This window comes from Mobula hypostoma, chromosome 8 (genome assembly GCF_963921235.1).
Source record: "Mobula hypostoma chromosome 8, sMobHyp1.1, whole genome shotgun sequence".
Lineage (NCBI taxonomy): Eukaryota > Metazoa > Chordata > Chondrichthyes > Myliobatiformes > Myliobatidae > Mobula > Mobula hypostoma.
Window position 1 is genome coordinate 21,822,227 of NC_086104.1, and position 22,712 is coordinate 21,844,938.

Consider the following 22,712-nt stretch of genomic DNA (forward strand, 5'->3'; position numbering starts at 1 on the left):
ATTGCAGAGGGATGAGCTGATACCAAGCTGGCGAAGTTTGGCGATCAGCTTGGAGGGGATCACAGTATTGAATGCCGAGCTAAAGTCAATGAACAGCATTCTGACGTAAGAGTTGGGGCTGTCCAGGTGGGTCAGGGCAGAGTGAAGTGCCGTGGAGATGGCGTCCTCTGTTGACCTGTTGGTGCGATAAGCAAATTGATGGGGGTCCAGGGTAGTGGGCAGATAGGATTTCAGATGTGATGGAACCAGTCTCACGAAGCACTTTGCAGTGATGGGGGCGAGTGCAACTGGACGGAAGTCACTCAGACCCGAGGCAGTGTTGGGAATAGCAAGGGAAGATCGGTGTAGGAGGGGTGTGAAGCAGGTGGCAGAGGATGGCGTAGGTGCAGACACCGCCAGGCAATATCATTTGATTCCAAACTACTGGTTTATCGATCATTACAGAATGTCTCTCTGGTGCTTCCCTCTCCCTCCCTCTCCCTGCCCCTTTATCCCCCCCCCCCCGGATCATGATTCTCGTTTTTCTGTCCCCTTCCCCCTCTCAGTAAGCAACAGAATCTGGTATATCATCATTCACATGTGTCATGAAATTAGTTTTTCTTTTGCAGTAGCAGCAATACAGTGCAACACACGAAATTACTACAGTACTGTGCAAGTGTGTGTCATTGTGTGTCTGTGTGTGTACGACTTTTTCCCAATACTATATGTATATAGATGTTTTAGTTTGACAGAATATTTCAATGATGCACAGTAAGTTGCTTCACCTCTCATCCTCCTCTCTTACTTGTTCACCACTGCTTTAATTTTTAAACATATTTTTTTAACGTCATGAAGTTCCACATTCTCAATTTGCTGGAAACCACCTTTTTAATTCAAGGAGTGCTGAGAATGGCAAGCACTACTTCAGCTGGAGTTTTCTCCTTCAGTTTGAGGTATTTTTTGATTTATATCTCTTGCTTTTGTGGACATGACTTTACAATGCTATCATTATTTATCAGTGTATATATACACAATCTTTTCTTCCAGATTTTTACATTTCAAACATTCTTCTTTTCCAATTTATTTAAACATCACTTCACATTTGCCCATCCTCAAGTCACTCATCTACCCAAACTGTTACCAACTGCAACTTGTCATGTCCCCACATTTGGTTTTATGTGAATGGAAACACAAAACAGCTGCAGATGCTGGAAGTCTGAAAAGTAGACAACACCAGAAGTACCAAGCAGGTCAGGCAGCGTCCATGGAGAGAGAAGCAGATGTAGCCTGTTTTTATTTGCTTTAGAGCAGATTAGAACGCTGATTTCAGTAAATTCATATAACCAGATCATTCTTATTGATCAGTGATCATCTGGGGGGGGGGGGACTTCCTGAATTCTATATAAAGGCATACACTTCTTTGAACATATAGAAAAATAAGTATGTAAAACAAAATTTTAAAAAAGGACCTTAGGACGATCCACGGGCTATTAATCCTTTGTTGTTATGTCCTTTACTGTAGATTCAAGCTACTTATTGTGCTTTCGACCAGTGTTCCCAATCTTTTTTATGCTATAGATCTCTACCATTAACCAAGGGGGTCTGTGGCCCCTAGGGTGAGAATCCTGGCTTTAGATTATCTGGCTGCTAATTTCCCAGTTTAAAGTTTAGTATATTATTGAAGCCCTTGAGGAAGAATAACATCCAACTTACCACGTTCTCCTGGACTTGACAGTTAGATACAGAAATGCTGAGAGACAGGTCTTCTGTGGAAATAATAGAGAGAGAGGATGTAATTCATGGAATGTTGGAATTGAAATTATTATTCAGCAGCATAAATATCATTTGAATTACTCAAGATAAACTTCTCCCATACCCACATATGTAGGTCACTCTGCCAATCTGTTTATGTTTTTTTAAAAATATTTCACACAAGCCTCCTCCCATCCAGCAATCTAACCCCATCAGCATATCTTTCAGCTCCTTTTGTTTGCATTAATCTAACTTCCTCTCAAATGCAGCAACTAATTACTTTTAATAATTCATCTTAAAAATATAGAAAAGTGCTTTGGGATGCTCAAGATCTATAGTGGCAACTGGAAATGCTGTTAACACCCAGCAAATCAAACAGCATCAGTGGGAAGAGACACGGAATCAGCTTTTCTGAGACCTTAGGTTCTGTCAAAGACCCTTGAATAGGAAACGTTTAACTCTTCGCTGACTTCTTTTTTTTTAACTGAGATACAGCACGGAATAGGCCAATCCAGCCCTTTGAACCACACCGCCCAACAACTCCCGATTTAACCCCAGCCTAATCACGGGAGAATAGTGCATCTCTGGACTGTAGAACGAAACCGGACCGCTCGGAGGAAATCCACGCAGTCACGGAGAGAACGTACGAAGTCCTTACAGGCAACGGCGGGAATTCAACCTGAGCAACTGGTGCTGTCAAGTGTTGTGCTAACCACTATACTACCGCGCAGTACACAGTTTCTTGACCTGCTCAGTGTTTCCAGCATTTTCTGTTATTACTAATTACTCCTGAGTGACACTGAAATAATTATTATTTTTAAAATTACAAACTACATAGAACTGGAACCCATATTTTTTCTCCTGACAAATTAATTTGCTTTCTTACAGAAATTATCTCTTGGGGGCTGGTGGGTGATGTCTCCTCAAGTTCCTATCACTAGAAAGAGCAACTAAAATAGTAACATAATTACAAGCACCTTTTATGTAGTAAAACATCAAAGCATTTCAGAATGCCAATGATTTTAAGCCTGTAACTCTGAAAACAGGAACTTGTATTTCAGATCTACAATATCTGTAGACTACTTAAAGGCCGAATCATGGCAGTTACATCTGTAAGTATTAACTGTGAACAAGTAGACTGGAAGATTGAATTAAAATGCAATTGTATGGCCATATGCGATTCAGTAAATAAAGAAAGAGGAATGACAGAACAATGCAGATAATAATATGGAGGAAGTTAAAATTAGTACAATATGAAAGTCTGCCAAGGGCAGGAACTTGGCAGAAATAACTGGGAGTAATGGCACCTGGAAACAAAGACATGTTATTCAACTGCTGAAGTGGTTCAATTATTCTGGCAGTCAAAGAATCCAAAGGCCTTGACTAATACTCAGCAGTATGGAGTTCAATTCCCACCAGAGCATCTGATAAATTTAATTTTAGTGAACTGGGGAATAATTGCAAAAGAAAGAGATAATATCAGTAATCATCAAGTGAATGGCAGAATGTCTGGACCTGGTGTTGGGTAATGAACCTGGCCAAGTGACTGACCTTTCAGTGGGTGAAAAGTTAGCAGACAGTGACCACGACTCTGAGTTTTAAAATAGCTACAGATAAGCTAAGGATGTACCTTGCAGGAGAGTATTAAGCTGGAGCAAGGCACAGTGAGGGCCTGAGGCAGGGACCAGGGGGAGTTCATTGGGAACACCTGTTTTTGGGCAAGTCCAATCCAATATGTGGAGGGTATTTAAAAACAGTGCAGGATAGGTATGCTCCGGTCAGAAGGAAGAACAAGGAAGGCAAGGTATGAGAACCATGGATGTCAAGGGAGGTGATGAATTTAGTCAAGAAGGAAAAGGAGAAGTATGCAAGGCTTAGGAAGCTGGAATCAAACAAAGCTCGAGGATTATAAAGAAACCAGAAAAGAACTTAAGGGAATTAGGAAAACCAGGAAGGGCCATGAAAGGTCCTTGGCAAGAAGGATTCAAGAATCACAAGGCATTCTATACAAACATCAAGAGCAAGAGGAAAACCAGGGAGGGTAAGACCCATTAGGGGGGAGAATTTGCTTGGATGCGGAGGACATGGGTGAAGTCCTTATTGAGAACTTTACATCAGTATTTACCAAGAAGGACGGGGAAGATAGGGTGATCAGTGCCGAGCCTATCAATATGCTAGGGGATTTCGAGGTAAGGGAGAAGGTAGTGTTCTGGGTCTGTTAAAGAGCATTAAAGTGGATAAATCTCCAGGGCCCGATGGGATTTACCCCAGGTTATTGAGAGAGGCAAGATAAGAGAATGCTGTGGCTTTGACCAATATCTTCATGTTCTCTCTAGCCACCGTCAAGGTTCCGGTGGACTGGCAAATAGTTAATGTGTTTCATTATTCAAACAGGGAACCAGGGCTAATCCTGGAAACGACAGACCAGTGAGTTTCACCACTGGTAGGAAAATTACTGGAGAGGATTATTCGGGATAAGGTTTACGAGATAGCTTGAGGAGAGCACAGAAGACTGGCAAAGAATAAAGCATGATATTGTTCAGTTGCAGATATGGGCGGAGAAATGGTAGATGGAGTTTAACCCGAACAAATATGAAGATTTGCACCTTGGTCGGTGAAATTTAAAGAGACAGCACACTGTTAAGGACAAGATCTTCAACGGTGTTGATAAGCAGAAGAATCATGGGGTTCAAGTTCATAGCTCGCTGAAAAGGGCAACACAGGTTAATCGGGTGGTTAAGGAGGAATATGGAATGCTTGCCTTTAGTAGTTGAGGCACTGAGTTCAAAAGTCATAAAGTTATTCTGCTGCTTTGTAAAACTCTAGTTAAGCCACATCTGGAGTATTGCATACAGTTCTGATGTCCCTATTATAGAAAGGATATAGCGGCTTTGGAGAGGGTGCAGAAGAGGTTCATTAGGATGATGCCAAGATTAGAGGGCATGTTCTGTGATGAGAGGTTGGACAAACTTGGGTTGTTTTCTCTGGAGTGGTGGAGGCTGACGGGAGATCTTTTTTTCCCCCAATTTTTTATTGGTTTCATAATGGTAAACATAACATAATATTGATACAAAGTTATTGGGATTACATTGTTATAATTAACATATTTAATTACAAACCCATTTGACACACGGGTATTAAACCTCGCAATCGTACAGGATACAAATATACATTAAAAAATAGAAAAAAGTATGAAAAAGGAAAAATATATAAAAATATACCCCAAAAGAAAAACTAACCTAAACAATGTTAACCAACTAAACTAAAAAAAAAGACATGGGCTGTTATGTAACATCAAAAAGAAAAGAACCATTAGTGTCGTCAACTCTGCTCCTCTCAAGATATATTAAAATGAAATAGAATAACTTTGGAAAAGATCAAATTACATCATATGGAAGTGTTGAATAAATGGCCTCCAAGTCTTTTTGAATTTAATAGAGGGATCATAAATAACACTTCTAATTTTTTCTAAGTTTAAACATAACATAGTTTGAGAAAACCAATGAACTGTGGTGGGAGGATTAATCTCTTTCCAATTCAGCAAAATGGATCTTCTAGCCATTAATGTAAGAAATGCAATCATTCGACGAGCTGAAGAGGTTAAATGACTTGATTCTATCATTGGTAACCCAAAAATTGCAGTAATTGGGTGAGGTTGTAAGATTTAGAACAGTTGAAATAATAATCAAAAATATCTTTCCAATATTTTTTCAAAAAAGGACATGACCAAAACATACGAGTTAAAGAAGCTATCTCAAAGTGACATTTATCACATACAGGATTTATATGAGAACAATAACGAGCTAATTTATCCTGAGACATATGAGCCCTATGCACAACTTTAAACTGTATCAACGCATGTTTCACACATATAGAGGATGAGTTAACTAATTGAAGAATTTTTTTCCCATTTTTCAATCAGTAAAGTAATCTTAAGTTCCCTTTCCCAATCAGTCTTAACTTTGTTAAATACGTCTGGATGTATTTTCATAATTATATTATAAATAATTGCTATTACACCTTTCTGAAAAGGATTTAAATCTAAAATTTCCTCCAAAATATCCACTGAATATAAATTTGGGAAGGTAGGAAAGACAGTCTTTAAAAAGTTTCTAATCTGTAAATATTTTTTTAAAAAATGGGATCTAGGCAAGTTATATTTATTAGATAATTGTTCAAAGGACATGAAACAATTATCCAAAAATAGATCATAAAAACATACTATACCTTTAGTTTTCGAAGCCAGATATGTTTGATCCATAATAGAGGGTTGAAAGAAGAAATTAGATATAATAGGACTTGCTAAAATAAATTGATTCAACCCAAGAAAAATTTTCAAAATTGAAACTATATACATAAAGTATGTTTAACTATTGGGTTATCCATTTGTTTATACAATTTAGAAAGAGTAAAGGGAAGTGAAGTCCCTGAAATAGAACCCAGTGTAAACCCTTGTAAAGAATCACATTCAAGATTTACCCAATGTGGACTTGATGTTACGTCCAAGTCCCATAACCAAAATTTTAAATATCAAATATTAATTGCCCAATAGTAAAATCTAAAATTTGGCAAAGCCAAACCACACTCCTTTTTAGATTTCTGTAAACGTCTTTTACCTAACCTAGGATTTTTGTTCTACCATATATATGAAAAAATTTTGGAATCAACATTATCAAAAAAGGATTACGGAATAAAAATTGGCACCGCTTGAAATAAATATAAAAATTTAGGCAAAATAATCATCTTGATAGCACTGATCCGACCAATCAATGACAGAGACATTGGTGACCACTTAGTAAACAAAAGTTTAATCTGATCAATTAAAGGTAAAAAATTAGCCTTAAATAGACCCGTACGCTTTTTTGTAATTTTAACCCCTAAATATGTAAAAAAGTCAGTAACCAATTTAAATGGTAAACAACCATAAATTGGAACCTGCATATTTAGGGGAAATAGTTCGCTCGTATTAAGGTGATGGGAGATCTGATAGAGGTTGATAAGATTATGAGAGGCAGAGATAGAGTAGACAGACAGCATCTTTTTCCCAAGGTTGAGATGTCTAATAGCTGAGGGCAGGCAATTAAGGTGAAGGGTGTAATTTCCAAGGAAATGTGAGGGACAAGATTTTTTTTATACACACAGAAGAACGCACTGCCCGGTACAGGCAGAAACATTAGGGACTTTTAAGAGATGTTTAGATAGGCAAATGAGTGAAAGGAAAATGGAAAGATATGGACATTGTGTAGGCGGAAAAAATAAATTTAGCTACTTGATTACAAATTTAATTATTACAGCACAACATTATGGCAGAAGGGCCCGTCCTATGTTCTATGTCTGAGATGGGATCCTGGTGTAAAGGTAGGAATTTAAAAATAAATCTTGCAAGCAGAGACAGAACAGGTAGAAAAAGGTCTCTGCAGGAAAGTATAGGGAGGATGTCAAAGGCAAGTTTTGTTTTTATACACAGAGAATGGTGGGTGTGTGAAACACTGCCGGGGTGGTGGAAGAGGCAGATACATTTGGGATATTTAAGAGACTCTTAGATAGGCACATGGATGATAGAAGTACGGGGGGGGGGGGCGGGAGGCTCTGTGGATGGGAAGGGTCAAAAGGTCAGCATAACACCAAGGGCCAAAGGGCTTGTACTGAATGTTCTAAAAGACAAAATGAAATTGATAAATTCCACACATCTGTTGGCAGGTAGAGTGGGGAGAAGAGTAGGCAAGACAGAGCATGAGGGAGAGCAAGGGTGATCACCTGAAACTCTTATGCTTGGCATTATGTCTGAAGGGCTGCAATGACGTGGTGTTCCTCAAACTTTCAGAGGCCAAGGTAGAAGTTAGACCAAAAGTTGGATGGAAATTTAAGGTTGCAGAAGGTTGAAAATTCAGGGGCACTCTTGTGGACTGAATGGAGATGATTGGTTTCTCCCAATGCAGTCAAAGTGGGATTACTGCCTCACCTGAAGAGTGTGTTTGAGACTCTGGAATGATGGGAAGGAAAGATATAGAAAGGAAACTGGTGTTACTGCAGCTCTCTGGGTAAGGACCGTGTGAACTGGAATTGGAAGAGCAGACCGGGGAATTGATGAGGGAATGGTGCCGAGGGAATGCTTAAAGAGGTGTGGAGAATAGAGAGTCCGGTAGTGAAATCATGTTGAACGGTGTACAACTTATGGAGGATTGGGGGATGTTGAAGTGGAGGCAAGTACAAGGGAAACCCTGTCCTTAATCTTGCTGGGAGCAGAAGTATAAGAAATAGAGAAGATACTGTCAACGATGGTAGAGTGGAAGCCACAGCTAATAAAAAATGAAAGACATCTTCAAGTGTAACGGTCTAGAAAATGTCAATCATGAGAAGACAGGAAAGAGACAGGTAAGGTGGAAGAATGGAATGAAGTTGAAGAAAGTAGCCTTTGGCTAAAAATATTTATTATTGTTTAACCTGGCTACAGTTCAGCCCGAATACCATGGTCATATCCATTAACTCAGTATTATGTTGCAAGTCATAACAACAATTCTTGTCTGGACCTGTCAATCCTCTATGACAATGTGATAAGTGGGCCCTTAAAAACATTACCAACTAAGAATTCACCTTCACATCATGTACCGTGGCCATTCTTTCATTGTCACTGAGTGAGAATCCTGGAAGGCCCAACAACACTGAGGGTACCTTCACCATACAGAAGGCAATGATCCAAAGCAGGGACTGACTGTCCCCTTCTCAAGGATGCCGAGAATTGGGCAACAGAACCTGACCTCGCCAGTGACACACACATCCCAAAAAAAAATAACAAAACAGCAAAGATGAAGCAGAAGAGGAAGGAGGTCATGCACCGTATGCCTTCTTAACCATAGATTCAACCTGCGTAGCAGCTTTGAGCGTCCAATGCACTCGGACCCCAAGATCCCTCTGATCGTCCACACTGCCAAGAGTCTTATCATTAATGCTATATTCTGCTATCATATTTGACCTACCAAAATGAACCACCTCACACTTATCTGGGTTGAACTCCATCTGCCACGTCTCAGCCCAGTTTTGCATCCTATCAATGTCTCGCTGTAACTTCTGACAGCCCTCTACTCTATCCATAACACCCCCAACCTTTGTGTCATCAGCAAATTTACTAACCCATCCCTCCACTTCCTCATTCAGGTCATTTATAAAAATCACAAACAGTAAGAGTCCCGAGAACAGATCCCTGAGGCACACCACTGGTCATCGGCCTCCATGCAGAATATGACCCATCTACAACCATTCTTTGCCTTCTGTGGGCAAGCCAGTTTGGGCAGCCACAAAGCAACGTCCCCTTGGATCCCATGCCTCCCTACTTTCTCAATAAGCCTTGCATGGGGTACCTTATCAAATGCCTTGCTGAAATCCATATACACTACATCTACAGCTCTACCTTCATCAATGTCTTTAGTCACATCCTCAAAAAATTCAATCAGATGTGTTTAGTCAACTTGGAAGCAGAGAGAAATTTCAAAGGTGACGAAGGAGGCCTGCAGATGCTGAAATATAGGAGCAACAAACCAATGTGGTAAAGCAACTCAGTGGGTTGAACAGCATTTGTGGGGAGAACAGAACTGCCGATGTTTCAGGTTGAAGCCCTGCATCAGGATTTTGAAACCTCAGCATCTGGTATGTTTGGCCACATAGCTCCAAGAGGCATGGGTCACAGTGTGCATTTAAAGCGAGTTCAAACAAGTTAAGGATTAAAAAGAAGCTCCCATAAATGAATAATTAGAAAAGTTATAACAAAATTACCATGTGATGAACTCCAGGACTCTATAGAGAGGAACGAAGTTTTTGGGCGTTGACTCACAGGTATAAGGATTGAAACAATTTAGAGGAGGAGTATAAAATGGAAAATGACCAACGACAGTATTTTGATGTTTAAAGGTGGGGACATTAACAAGTCTGTAAATTCTGTTAATATCAGTTGTCATTTTTCATACAGAGATGGAAAGATTTTAATGAATTGAACATATTAATGGATGGGGGAGGGGTGTGGTGAGATCACTGAAGGGCCGAGCAGAGGCGAGCTGCTAGAGAAGAAAAGGAAAAGCTGATGAGATCAGCAAGCATTAACCTAAGCGAAATGAAGTTGGGTGAAATGAGTCACTTCTACATTCAACATTCTGTCCCAATTTTGCACTCTCTTCAAAATTTACCATCCTTCTAATTCATATCAAACATATACAACTGGAAAACCAGAGCCTAAATGATTGCTGTGGGGCATTGTTGCCATTGACTGAAAAAAATCACCCTCTACTCTAAGCAAAAAGGTAATGGAATAACAGTAGTGCCTGAGGCCTGTTTTGTCATTCAATAAGATTCTGTCTGACATAACTCAAACTGTCTGCCTTGTCCTATATCCATTCATGTCTTAGTCAATGAAAGTTTTTCAGACACTATGATTTAAAATTAACAATTAACTGTACAACAAATTGGCACATAGAATGTTTAGCTCCCTCCAATTTTAAACTAATTTTCCTGCTCTTATTCCAAATTCATGATCGTGAATTTTTCTGACAAATCCATATCGAATCTTGTTGAATTCGTGAAAATTCAAGTCCATGGAATCAACTGATGATGCCACCAACTGCCCCCCACCCAACCTCCGTCAACCATCAAAAAACTTCTGTGGATTGGGCTGACATAAATGTACTCCACAAACATTTTTATTCCCTCTAATTAACATAGTTCTCCAAATATTCAGCCTTTGAATGGATTCAAGCAAATTCCCAGTCACTGACATTAAATTCTTTGGCTTGTAATTACTTGGGTTGCTCCTTACTTCATCTCTGGAAGCATGGAGTTCAGCCCGAGCTCTGCATCCATCATTAAAGAGCTTTGGGGTTGGAGAACGTTCAGATTACCAGATTCTAGTGAATTCTACTGCACTATGCAAATAAAGGTCAAATTTGTTTGCTCTTGCTTCCTTCCTCTACATGCTTCTTTTGTGGCTTTGACAGAGCTCTGGAAGAAAAAATATTTAATGCTCATTTTCTCGGGTGGAGGAAGTGGTGTGTGTGGACGTAAACCAAGAAAAAATAATAAAAATTGGAGGTGGCAGCTGATGGAAGAGAGATAAACAAAACAATATCAAGTGAAGAAGTGAGAACAGCTGCCATTTCACTGAAACGTATTAAACAATAGACATTTCTGTACATTGTAAAGTGTGCTTGTTTCCATTCAACCGTCCGAATCAACTGGCCTGGAGACCTGCTTCAGCATTCGGCTGGAAGTTGGGCCATGCTATCATCATGTTTGGATATCATCTTCAAAGTTATTTCCTGCTGCACAACTGAATTAATGCTTGATAAGTGTGTGTCTCCCCAATGGACCAAAGTTCGACCTTCGCTAAGCCTTTTATTTGGTAAACTTCACAAACATTTGATTCCAAGTACAAAGCCAGTGTCGTTACAGCACAACTTCTCACCTACTATTTCTTAAAGAACAAGTTATTGGTCTTAGCAGTTCTGCCAAACGGAGGCACTGTAGAAACCTGGCAGCTCTCTTGATTAAAGAAAGTCAAATGATCGCACTGCATTTCTATGCTCTTTCAGTTAGCTGATGAGTGCAAAGCAGAGGAGAATAATGCAGAAAAATGATAAAGCATTAAAACGCTTCCCAGTGTTCCGTGCTACTCTCTAGAAATGGGCTATGATAAATGCGAAGCATAAAATGTAAAGTATTGTAAATGGAGGCAGCAGTAAATAAAAACAGAACACTTTAAAAGGTTGAAAGGCTTCTGGAGGAGTTTATGCTAATTTCCACGATCTCAGATCTGATGTTAACCTGTTACAATTAAGGCTGTTGGACAATTTTGCCTGGTTCAGTTCAGCCTGATGCAGCAAAGCGTCAGCAACATCAAGTCCCACCAATCACGACCAACATTGTGAGCCAGTGACCTGAACGTGCTAAAGCCAGAAATGCATCTCGGCACGCTGAGTGCCCAGCATTAGCTAGATCCACAGTTGGATACAAGGCAGAAGATCTCATTTTCCCTTAAGGAGCCACGCACTCATACAACAATCACACACTGCTCACAATTCCTACAATTATCAGTCCTCAAGGAAGGTGCAGGAAGTAGATTACAGAATCTCACAGCACTGAAGACAATCACTGAATCAACCCTGAACTGTTAGTCCCCCCTCTATTTTTCTCTCCCGGCTGCATTGTAATATTTTCCTTCTGAACATGCTTTCAAGCAAAGCATTCCAGATCAAAATAACTTGACAAAATGAGCACACAAAATCAGTCAAATTCTAATTTCTCTCCCTCAGATTTACCACCTCTTCTGGAAAAGCACCAATTATCCTTCAATTACTTCCTCCAGCATTCTTTTTGTTCCAGATTCCAACATCTGCAATCTCGTGCGTCTCCTTCAACAGCATCTTTTGCGAGCCCAGATCCACCGTTATTCAGTTCAGTCATTACATTTCCTCAACGTCTAGTTAAACTAAAAGCAACTGGCTAAATTAAAACCAGAATTGCACCAGCTCCCAAGATATTTTGTTTCCAGAATCTTCAGCTACCCAACCTGCTCTCTCTTTGATTCACCCTGCCCCACCAACCAGCTCACTCCATGGTATTTTTGCAGATCCTACAACTTCCATACCATTCCAGTTAAAAAGATTGGTTTTTGGTTCTGTGAATACAAATTATTCAAGATAAAGCCCACATGCTTTCTTCTAATTATTTAGAACAATACTGCATTGGGAAAACAATGAATAGGGTAAAAAAAACACAAGGGCAGATATTTGCCCTTAGTTGCAAACACTCAGTATGTAGTATGTAGATACATGCTGTACTCTGCTTCTGAAATACAATAACATCACAAGCTCAGCAGGATTGAATTTTGCAAGGGACAAAATGCATCGTACATTATTATATCACAAGTTTGATGCATGTGAGCTAGGATTGAATTTCAATGCTAAATTGCCTTTAAGGGTTCTTCTCTTCATTTATTTCTTATGACGTTATGCATGGAATGCAAATCTGTTAATTGGACCAAATGCTTTTCCTGTTTGGCAAGCAGATTTAAGAGTGATCTGATATGAACAAACAAGAGAAAATCTGCAGATGCTGAAAATCCAAGCAAAACACACAAAATGCTGGAGGAACTCAGCAGGCCAGGCAGCACCTACAGAGAAGAGTACAATCAACGTTTCAGGCTGAGACCCGTCAGCAGGACTGGAGAAAAAAAGCTGATCAGTGGATTTAAAAGACTGGGGGAGGGGAAAGAGAAACACAAGGTGATAGGTGAAACCTGAAGGGGGAGGGGTGAAGTAAAGAGCTGGGAAGTTGATTGGTGAAAGAGATACAGGGCTGGAGAAACATAGAAACATAGAAAGGGGTAGTCTGATAGAAGAGGACAGAAGGCCATGGAAGAAAGAAAGGGGGGGGGAGGAGCACCAGAGGGAGGTGATGGGTAGACACTGAGATAAGGTGAGAGAGGGAAAAGAGGGTGGGGAATGATGAAGGTGGGGGGGGGGGCATTACCAGAAGTTAAGAGAAATCGATGTTCATACCATCAGGTTGGAAGCTACCGAGACGGAATATAAGGTATTGCTCCTCCAACCTAAGCGTGGCCTCATCACGGCAGTGGAGGAGACCGTGTATAGACATATCAAAATGGGAATGGGAAGTGGAATTAAAATGGGTGGCCACTGGGAGATCCTGCTTCTTCTGGTGGACGGAGCATAGGTCCTCAGCGAAGCAGTCTCCCAATGTACATCGGGTCTCACCGATATACAGGAGGCTCTGACATGAATAGTTGCTTAGGTGTCCCTATTGGTAAGATGTAGAACACATAGCCATCTGAGTAGACCCAGGGACACGTGGAATCAGCAAAACTGTTCAAAAAGATTTCGTTTTCCAAAAATATCATACAATTGTACTTCGCCCGGGTGCCTTAGAAACAGTTTGCATGAAGAAGAGCAGTAGCAACACTGATTTCAAATACGGCAAAAGTGCTGGAAACTCTGAGAAGGTGAGGTAGATGCCAGAAAATCATCAGGTCAGGCAGCACGTGGAGAGGAACATTACAGTATTACAGTTCAATGACCTTCCATCAGAAATGATGAACAAGAACTTCCTTCTGGTAAAAGGTGATTTACCTGAAACATTCCTCCTCTCTGCACGTGCTGCCTGAACAATGAGAATTTCAGGCAGCTACTTTACTTCAGATTTCCAGATAATCTAGTAAACCTTACTTGGTACGCACAGTATTAATACATAGTACATCAAAATTGATATAGTGGCTTTGTTGCCATGGGTCTATCTTTCTCCTTTTTAAAATTACAAAAAAAATTCAGTGTAATAGGATTGCACAACTGTTGTCTATGGACTATAGAAAAAATCAAAACAGTAATAAATGGCAGGTAGATAAAGGAAGGTTTAAACAATATATAAAGAACATATTTAAAATTTAAAACCTAAATTGGTATTTACAGAGCAAGATCGCAGATACTCTGGTAAAATAGACTGCAACTTGTTTCCCACAAACTTGAGTCTAGGCAGTTCCTCCCATCTCTGAAGGTTAGTTTTCAGACTGTATTTTTCTGAGTTGTAATTAACTTTAGGATCTCCTTCTCAATGTGAAAGACAGGGATAGGAGCACTCCTTGTTCACTTTGGATGTGCGCATGTGGGGACCTAATAAGAGTTGTTACAGGAGAAACAACAGACTGCAGATGCTGGAATCTGGAGAAATACCAAAGGAATTCAGGGAGTCCGGCAGCATTGACAAAGGAAAATGTTTCGGTCCAGATCCTTCATCTGGACTCGGTCAGAATTGTTAAGCTATAATGAGGACGAAGGGCAACACCACCAGGTTACTGGAAAGTGCGGGAGAAATTGCAGAGAAGTGCATAATTTTTCTTACAAGTCCTTTAAACCCCCATTAATTTAATTTTCTTTTCATAGATGCTCCTCTTAAGGAGCATAACTAAACTAAAAACTTTATGTTCATTCACAGGATTATTTCATTTCAAGGGAGAGTTTGTAATCAGTGCCATTATTGTTGAAGTGCCAATAGGCCAGAGAGGGCATGGATGGCAAATTCATGATCTGGACTTTAGTTCCAGATTTATCAAACAACACAGAATCAACTGATCACTGTACAAGCTGACAATTCAGAAGATGCATTATAAAGATTCTGAACCAAATACAGATCAACAGGGCAAAGTTCTGTTGTGAAATGCATTTTTGCGTGTCTTTCCTGGTAATTTTCAACATCTGACTTTCCAATGATGTAGAATACTAACAAATCCAACATCCTAATCACTCAATTGTGAGGTTCAGGCTATCAATGCAACTGCAAATTTGCTAGTGAAAAAACCACCAGGGGTTTCGCCCAAATAGCACCCGGCAATGCGTCAGGAGCTGAGGGGAAGAAGAGACTAGTGTGAGGATAATTTATTCTCCATTGCAGGTTATCAGTGTACAATCATTTAACTGGTTACCTAGAGGGCAGCGACATGGGAAATCAGCCAGTATTCTGACTAGCGAATCCTCACTGGACTCTTATTAAAAGGGAGATCAGGAAACAGAGAGAAGATTAAAGGGTATCCAAATTTTATCACCATCGTGAAGTCTGATGACACCCAATGCCACTCTGTGGATAAGGAGCCTCAACTGGCTCAAAAACTGTTATGAGTCTGTTTTAGAAAATGAATCAACAAAACAAGATTGAATTCACACTTCTACACTAATTTTCACACTATTGAAGCTCTAATCTGCTGGGAAAGAGAAGATAAGCAAACTTAGTAGGTGTTAATAATGATAGTGAATTTGTAACTAGAGTTTCTTAGAAAATCATGTTAATTTTGAACACTATGCTGACCCAGCAGTAAGCAATGGTAACATGCCAGAATTCACGGTGGTCGTACTGAAATTTACTGATGCATTAACCAAATGTAAACTTAAGTACAAGTCCAAATCTAAGATATTTATTGTCTGGTGCAGCAGAGCGTGGCAGAGTGGTGGGAAAAAGCATGTGTGGGGGTGAAGAGAAAAGATTATAGACAGAGAAAAAGTGGAGGGCAGGTCATTGGGTATATTTAAAGTGAAGGCTGCTTGGTTCTGGATTAGTCAGGACATGAAATGGTACAAGGCAGCAGAAGAATGGGTTGAGGGGGAATATAACCCAGCCACGAGATGGCAGAACAGACTTGATGGGCTGAATGGCCTAATTTTGCTCCCATCTCTTATGGTCTTATATTTATCCCAGGAAATCAAACAGATGGAACAACAGTCTCAGGTCTGCCTTTATCAATTTACCAAGGTTTTCTCATATAACAAGTGTCTATATTCACAGGACCATCCAGTTAAAATACATTATTAATCTCAATCGAACTGCATTAGAAAATAAAATATTGCTATCTTCAAAAGAAAAGCATAACTACATTATGTAGTATCATTTGCCAATTCACCGTGTCTTTACGTGGCACTTTTTAAAATCCTTTTATTGGCTCAACAAGTTAGAAGGATGAGAATCACTTACTGTGTTCTTTGCCTTGACCTGCTGTGGTACAGACACTGGCTTGTGGGGTTACTGGCATCAGAGCTTGGCGGATAGCCTTTTCCCAGCTTTGAGCAACATCTAAACCTACTCCTGTGGCAGCCAGGGCGTGATTCTGGTAGTTGCCTCCAAGATTCTCTCCAACGTAATACACCATGGTGTCCGTTATTATCTCAAAACAATGAGGGTTGCTGCCTTGAGCCAGATTTGTAAAGTCCCGAGGCGGATCCAACTGCAGGATTTCTGACAGTGGGATTTCCTGAGTGACAGAGAGCAAATACATGTCTTAGAAAGAGTCTGAAACCATCATGAGGCCGTTTTCAAAACCTGCCGCATGCTACTTTGAAGGGCAACATAAATAAGACCAGAAATGTATTCTGTCCTTTGAGTATCTGCCAGTTATGCAGAGCCAACCCCAAAACGTTGAGCCAATAAGATTGAATCATTTCTCAACTTCCTGAGCAGTCTCCGAGTTTACAACTCTTACTGAAGGCAGTGGTGGTTAAACTAGAGACAGATAGATCAAAGATACTAGCACTTTGTTATAATTAGAGGCAGCGAGAGCTAACACAATGCATAAACTTTATAACGTGAGGCCAGGCTAAATCTTTTCAGTTCAGCAGCAGAATCTATGGACTCACGCTGAATGTACAGATCCCCTAAATTAAATAAGGGGGAAATCCCTACACAGATGGTGATAAAAGATGGTAAAATCCCATGCAAAGGGGGTTAGTATTTTAGAATATCGCAATTGTAACCAACTGAAAGGAAATGCTCAAAACACAAGAATAATAATGCAGCAATTTCAGTTACTTTCTCAGATAAATGTTGCCAAATCACATGCAGAAGTCCAGAAAAAGTAAATCTAACAGCGCTTTACAAAACTGCTGTAAGCAGCAATCTTTTCCATTTATACACAAGTGCAGTATTGTGGTTAAGTCACAAGATAGTAATCCAGGAGCCTGGAATAATAATACTGAAAACCCAGTTGGAATCTCATCAAACCAGTTGATGAATCTGAATTCAGTTAATTTACCTGGAACACAAGGTTGGCTACCAACCAGCAAACTACAAGATTGTTTTAAGAACCCACAGACTTCCCTCAGGGAATGTAATCCGTTATGTTACTGCAGACTCAAACTAATGTGGGGTGACAGGAAACAAATTGCCTCATAAGCCTCAGATCAAGGGTCATCAGGTCTGGGCAATACAAGCACAAAGGACAACAAGTGCAAAATTAAGTGTAGCTTTCCCAGCAGCCCATCTCACTTGAGTATAATAAATTGTTTCCTTATTGTTGTCTATTTAGTATTTCAGTAATATTGTAAATATATTGTTTGATTAAGTATTCTTTGTTGTCTACACAATGCATTGCAGGTTATATGTAAAAGTACGTAAATGGCATACATCATCACGTCGCCATGTCATTAGTACGTGCCTCGCTTAAAGTAAAAACTAAACTAATATACACGCATTCTGGACTCCTGTCTTTGTCTTTTCATTAGTTTTATGCTTTGGAGTTACAAAATATAACATTTGCAATTAGACACCATGTTGAATATATGTTGGTAGGTGAGACTAGAACTTGGGGACATTGCCTCAAGATTCAGGGGAGAAGATTTAGGATGGAGATGAAGAGATGAGGATTCCCAGAGAGTGGTGAAACTGTGGAATTCTCTGCCCAGGGAAGCAGTTGAGGCTTCCTCATTAAATATATTTAAGAATCAGTTAGATAGGTTTTTACATAAGTAAGGGAATTAAGGGTTATGGGGAAAAGGCAGGTGGATGGAGCTGAGTTTACAGACAGATCAGCCATGATCTTATTGAATGGTGGGACAGGCTTGATGGGCCGGATGGCCTACTCCTGCTCCTATTTCTTATGTTCTTATGTTTACTGTTCAAAGATATTTAAATGTCAAATTCAACAGCAAGGTATCTTCTTAAAATGTCAAGTATGCATTTTTACATGGATACATCAGATGAAACAAGCTACTGATATTGACAATTTAACTGGAGATTGTGACAGCAAAAGGACAGGCTTAACACCAACGCAGTGAAGATCAAAATTTGTGAACAACTCTCAGCTCCCTCCATGTTGACAGAACTGCTTTAACTGGGAAAGCCAGCTGGATTTGACAGTATTTACTTGATAAAAGAGAGACGCGAGATTCTGCAGATGCTGGAAATCATGTGTTGGACTTGACAAGCTAGCATAAAAATCGCTCTAAGATTGAGGTTATGGTACAAGAGAGTACCGCAGCAGAACTCATTTCAGTGGCCCCTGGCTGCTCTGCAGAGAGAGGGCAACAGATAGTTCGGAAAGTTTTTTTTGTCACAACCCACTGTTGTTCTACCAAATGCTTTGAATTAAAGATTATTTATTTAGCAACACAGCACAGAGGCCTTTCCAGCTCTTTGAGTCACATTGCCCCAGCATCCGACAAACCTGTTTTTACCCTGACCTGATCACGTGACAATCTACAATGATCAATTAACTCACCTGGTACATCGTTGGACTATGGAGGGTCTGGAGAACTCCTTACAGAACAGCACAGGAATTGATCTCTGAACTTTGGAAAGCCCTGAGCTGTAATGACATCACACTAAAACTACACTACCATGGAGCCAGTTTAAACCGCTCCTTAGAAGAGCTGAATAGTTGACACACAGTTTCTTAACCTGAGCCCTTTCAGCCCTCCAAAGCACAATCATAAATTTTAGCTTGTTCACAATTCCCCCTAACTGTTGCTGCTCCATCTAATTCACTCATCAAATCAACTGAGCATTAAATACTCCCAATTTATTACCATCAAGACCAAAGTCCATCATCTTATTTGTGAATGCCTCCAACACTCTGCCCATCTCATTCATTTCCTCCATTGCTCAACTTAAGAACCTGCTCTAGCATGAAGTTCAGCATCCCCAACAAACCTGATCCTCTGGCCCTGGCTTCCAGAGGATCACCATCAACATGGACTCATCCTGTGGAACTCAACTTCATCCCCTCTCCTTTTTTTTAAAAAAAAAAGAACCAAGCTGGAAACAGCATCTCTGATTCAAACATTCTAAACTCTTCTGCCACTTAGCACCCGAATCTTTGTCAAGTAGCTACACTTCAAGTGAAAGCTATAATACTACATTGCTACATTGTGCTACGAGTGCTATATTGTATCATTTCTTAATGCATGCATTACTAAATGACAATAAAAGAGGACTGCATGTCCTCATAATCTAATCTAATCTAAATAGTTCAACAGGCTGGCCACTGGAGTCTGATCTTCACTCACTGCAACGTGGTGTACCAGCGTATGATGTAGCAATCCCCTTGTCCAGTGACAAGAACAGGAAGATCATCCAAACATCATTATCCAAGACCCACAAGAAGGCACATATGATTTGAGGAAATGCAACATGTCAGACTTCATGCATGGCTGAATTGTTCATTAATTCACCTCAAACAAACTCTCAAATATTTGAGGTCCAGACAGTTGCTTTGCACAGAATCTGTTCATTTTTTATATCTTACATTATACAGTTGCCACAAAACAAAAATGCACAGAACATGGCACAGTCTAGGCCCTTCGGCCTAAAATGTTGTGCCAAACCTTTAACCTCCAAGATCAACTTAACCCTTCCCGCCCTCAGAGTCCTCCAATGTTCTTTCATCCACATGACACAATGTGTCATATTTCAGTGATAACAAACACAATTCTGATTCTGGTTTAAAACACTGCGTGCATTTATCCTATCTAAATGTGTAACCCTGAAGTCTAACTCAGTACAATTATTCCAGCAAAAGCAAAATCATCTTACATGTCTTAACCAAAATAATTTGCACTTAAGGAAGAATCCAACTTCAATCGTCTTCAGCAGTTTATATTGTGTAGGAGTGTCGGTGCAAAGATTGACCTAAATGCGTGACTGGTATAGCTTCTTGACCTAGACTGGGGCTACAGGCCACGAACGTTCAGCCTGCAATAGAGACTGATAAACCACAGGCAGGAGGGCACAGTCTGGTGAAATGGGCAGACAACATTTAATGCAGAAAAAGATGAGGTGGTAAGTTTTACTTGCGGGAATAAAGAGCGGCAATCGAGAACGAACAATAAAGAGGAAGCGGGAGCAGAGTAACCAGAGGGTGGGGTAAGAATGCCACAAATAAGGTGTAAACAATTCTGGGCTTCATCAATAGTGGCTCGGTATATAAAAGCAGGGAAATTCAATAGCTTTATTAAACTCCAGTCTAGCCTCATACGGAGCATTGTGTTCAGTTCCGCTTGCCTCATGATAGGAAGGGCATGAAACCATTTGCGAGGATGCAGAGAACATCCTGGAATGAGGGAGTACGGTTGCAAGGCCCAATTAAAGGGGCAGAGAATGCTTCCTTTCAAAAGGTTTGGGGGAAGGTTTGTAGTAAAGTGATCGGGACTGGGTCTGGACAGTGTCTGTGCAGAGTAGGATGCCACTCCTAGTACTGAAGGGGTTGAGGATCACATGAATAAGGGGGACAACAATGGTCGAATGAGGAAAAGCTTTCATGCAGCGCGCACTGTGATATGGAAGGCGCTGCCTACAGAAGAGATGCTGGCAGTGCTTTTGGGAGGGAAGTGAATAAATAAGGGGAAGAAAAAAAAACTGCAAGAAATTGCTGGGGTGGAAAACGAGTTGCTGTGGTCGAGAACTGGCTTGGACACGATGGGCTGAATGCTCTTCTCCCGTGCTCTGATTCTGTATTCACCAAGGTCAGAAAGAGAACAAAATTTACTTGTTGGCTTCCCTTCTGCCTGTTATTCACTTGATACAAAACAAGTGATGCATGCTCTCAATGAAAGGTTACCCTGAAGGTGACGGCTGATAAGTGTCCCTTGGGGGCTAAATGCATGTATTAAAAATGAATAGAGTCTAATCTCTGTTATGTCCTGATAATATTTAACCATAATATGGTACTTCCGCATCCACGATTATCTGTCAACACATGATTGTTTCTTCCTTGGGATTCAGTCAGATGGTCCTTTCAACTGGTGATCCAAGAATACAAACTAGCAGTTAGTCCAGGTTCCATCCAGTCACAACCTAACTACTTACTACAACACAGATGGCTTGCCCATCAAGTTGCTAACGACAGCATTGACTCCTCTCCTTCTTCCCCTGTAACTTTGCAGCTGAGTAGAGATGGGTTAATAGGTTGGCGTGGACACAGTGGGCAGTAAGGCCCAATTCTGTGCCCTATGACTATGAATCCGGGTGGCGGGGTGGCGATATGTCCCTACCGAAGGAGGTGTAAGGCGCTCCTTCCCTCTGCTAGCCTGCAGATCGCCCTTGGGCAAGGTGTAGCACCCGCTTCGCCCTACCCCATCCGATTAGGGTCACACAAGGCCACGGGAGCAGGTGGTGGATGGCTGTATGAGCAGCTGGTGCTGGTGATGCGACCACTGCCCCAGGCAATCTCTGAAAGATATTGACGATGGCTGGAGTCACCTGTCTTGTAAAGACACTGCCTAGAAGAAAGCAACAGAAAACCACTCCTGTATAAAAATTTGCCATGAACAACCGTGGTGAAAGACCATTATCGCCCATGTCATACGACAGGGCACATAATGATAATGATGATGATTATGACGATGACTGATACCCTCTTACATGGGCATTGACTCCACTTCTGATTCTTTCTGCCACTAACCCAAGTTAGGAGCAATTTAGTATTAGTAATTAATCCACAAGCACATCTTTTGAATGCAGGAATGGGGAGAATATCCAAACCCCACTCAGGCAGGATCGAACTCGGGACGGTGAAACGGTGAGATAGCAGTGCTAACCACTGCACAATCATGCCAACATATACCAGCACCCAGTGCTGCAGAAGTATTTTAGAAGTAAATTTTCTGTGGTTTACAAAAAAACCATCTCAGTGCAAACAATGTTTGATCCCATGACCATTCATGTTCATGTGGGCAGAATTTGAAAAATATATCAAAGTTGCTGCTTAAGGTGGTGATTCACTTCTGAACTGTGCACTCATCTAAGAGATAAGAAAGCAATAATGTAAAACTATGAGTAAAATTCATGACTGAGTAATTTGTGTGAGAGCCGGGGGAAAGAATGTCACCACCCCCAACACACTTTACTGTAAGTTCAAATTCAAAAACTATACCTTCCATAAAGTGACTTGATTTAAAATCTTTAACTCACTTTTACTTTCAGTTCAATGCAACTTGAAAGTGAACCTATGAGGTGTGTTGAGAGACAGTGAGGGGTGGGGTGTAGTGTGAGGACAGTTGCAGCGACATAAAGGTGCCAGATCAAACAGCGAGCGGCCTTGGAGAAGAACTGGATGGGATCAGGTGAGGGAGACTGGGTGCGAGATTAGGTTGGGCAGAAGATCAAGAAAGAATTGGGGGAAAGGGAAGGGGACATTGGAAGTAAAGTGCTGCATTTAGGGAGCAGAA

The 22,712-nt window shown here is 40.6% G+C and overlaps 1 protein-coding gene across 2 annotated transcripts in view; it reads right to left on the minus strand.

Moving 5' to 3' along the window:
* Window positions 1-22,712, minus strand: part of prkd3 (protein kinase D3) — a 384,937-nt gene that overhangs the window by 16,084 nt on the left and 346,141 nt on the right. For both annotated transcript variants that reach the window (XM_063055570.1, XM_063055569.1), the window contains 2 exons: window positions 16,249-16,525; window positions 1,693-1,745 (listed from right to left, as the gene is read on the minus strand). In XM_063055570.1, coding sequence (XP_062911640.1) covers window positions 1,693-1,745; window positions 16,249-16,525 — 330 coding nt within the window. The remainder of the gene's footprint in view (window positions 1-1,692; window positions 1,746-16,248; window positions 16,526-22,712) is intronic.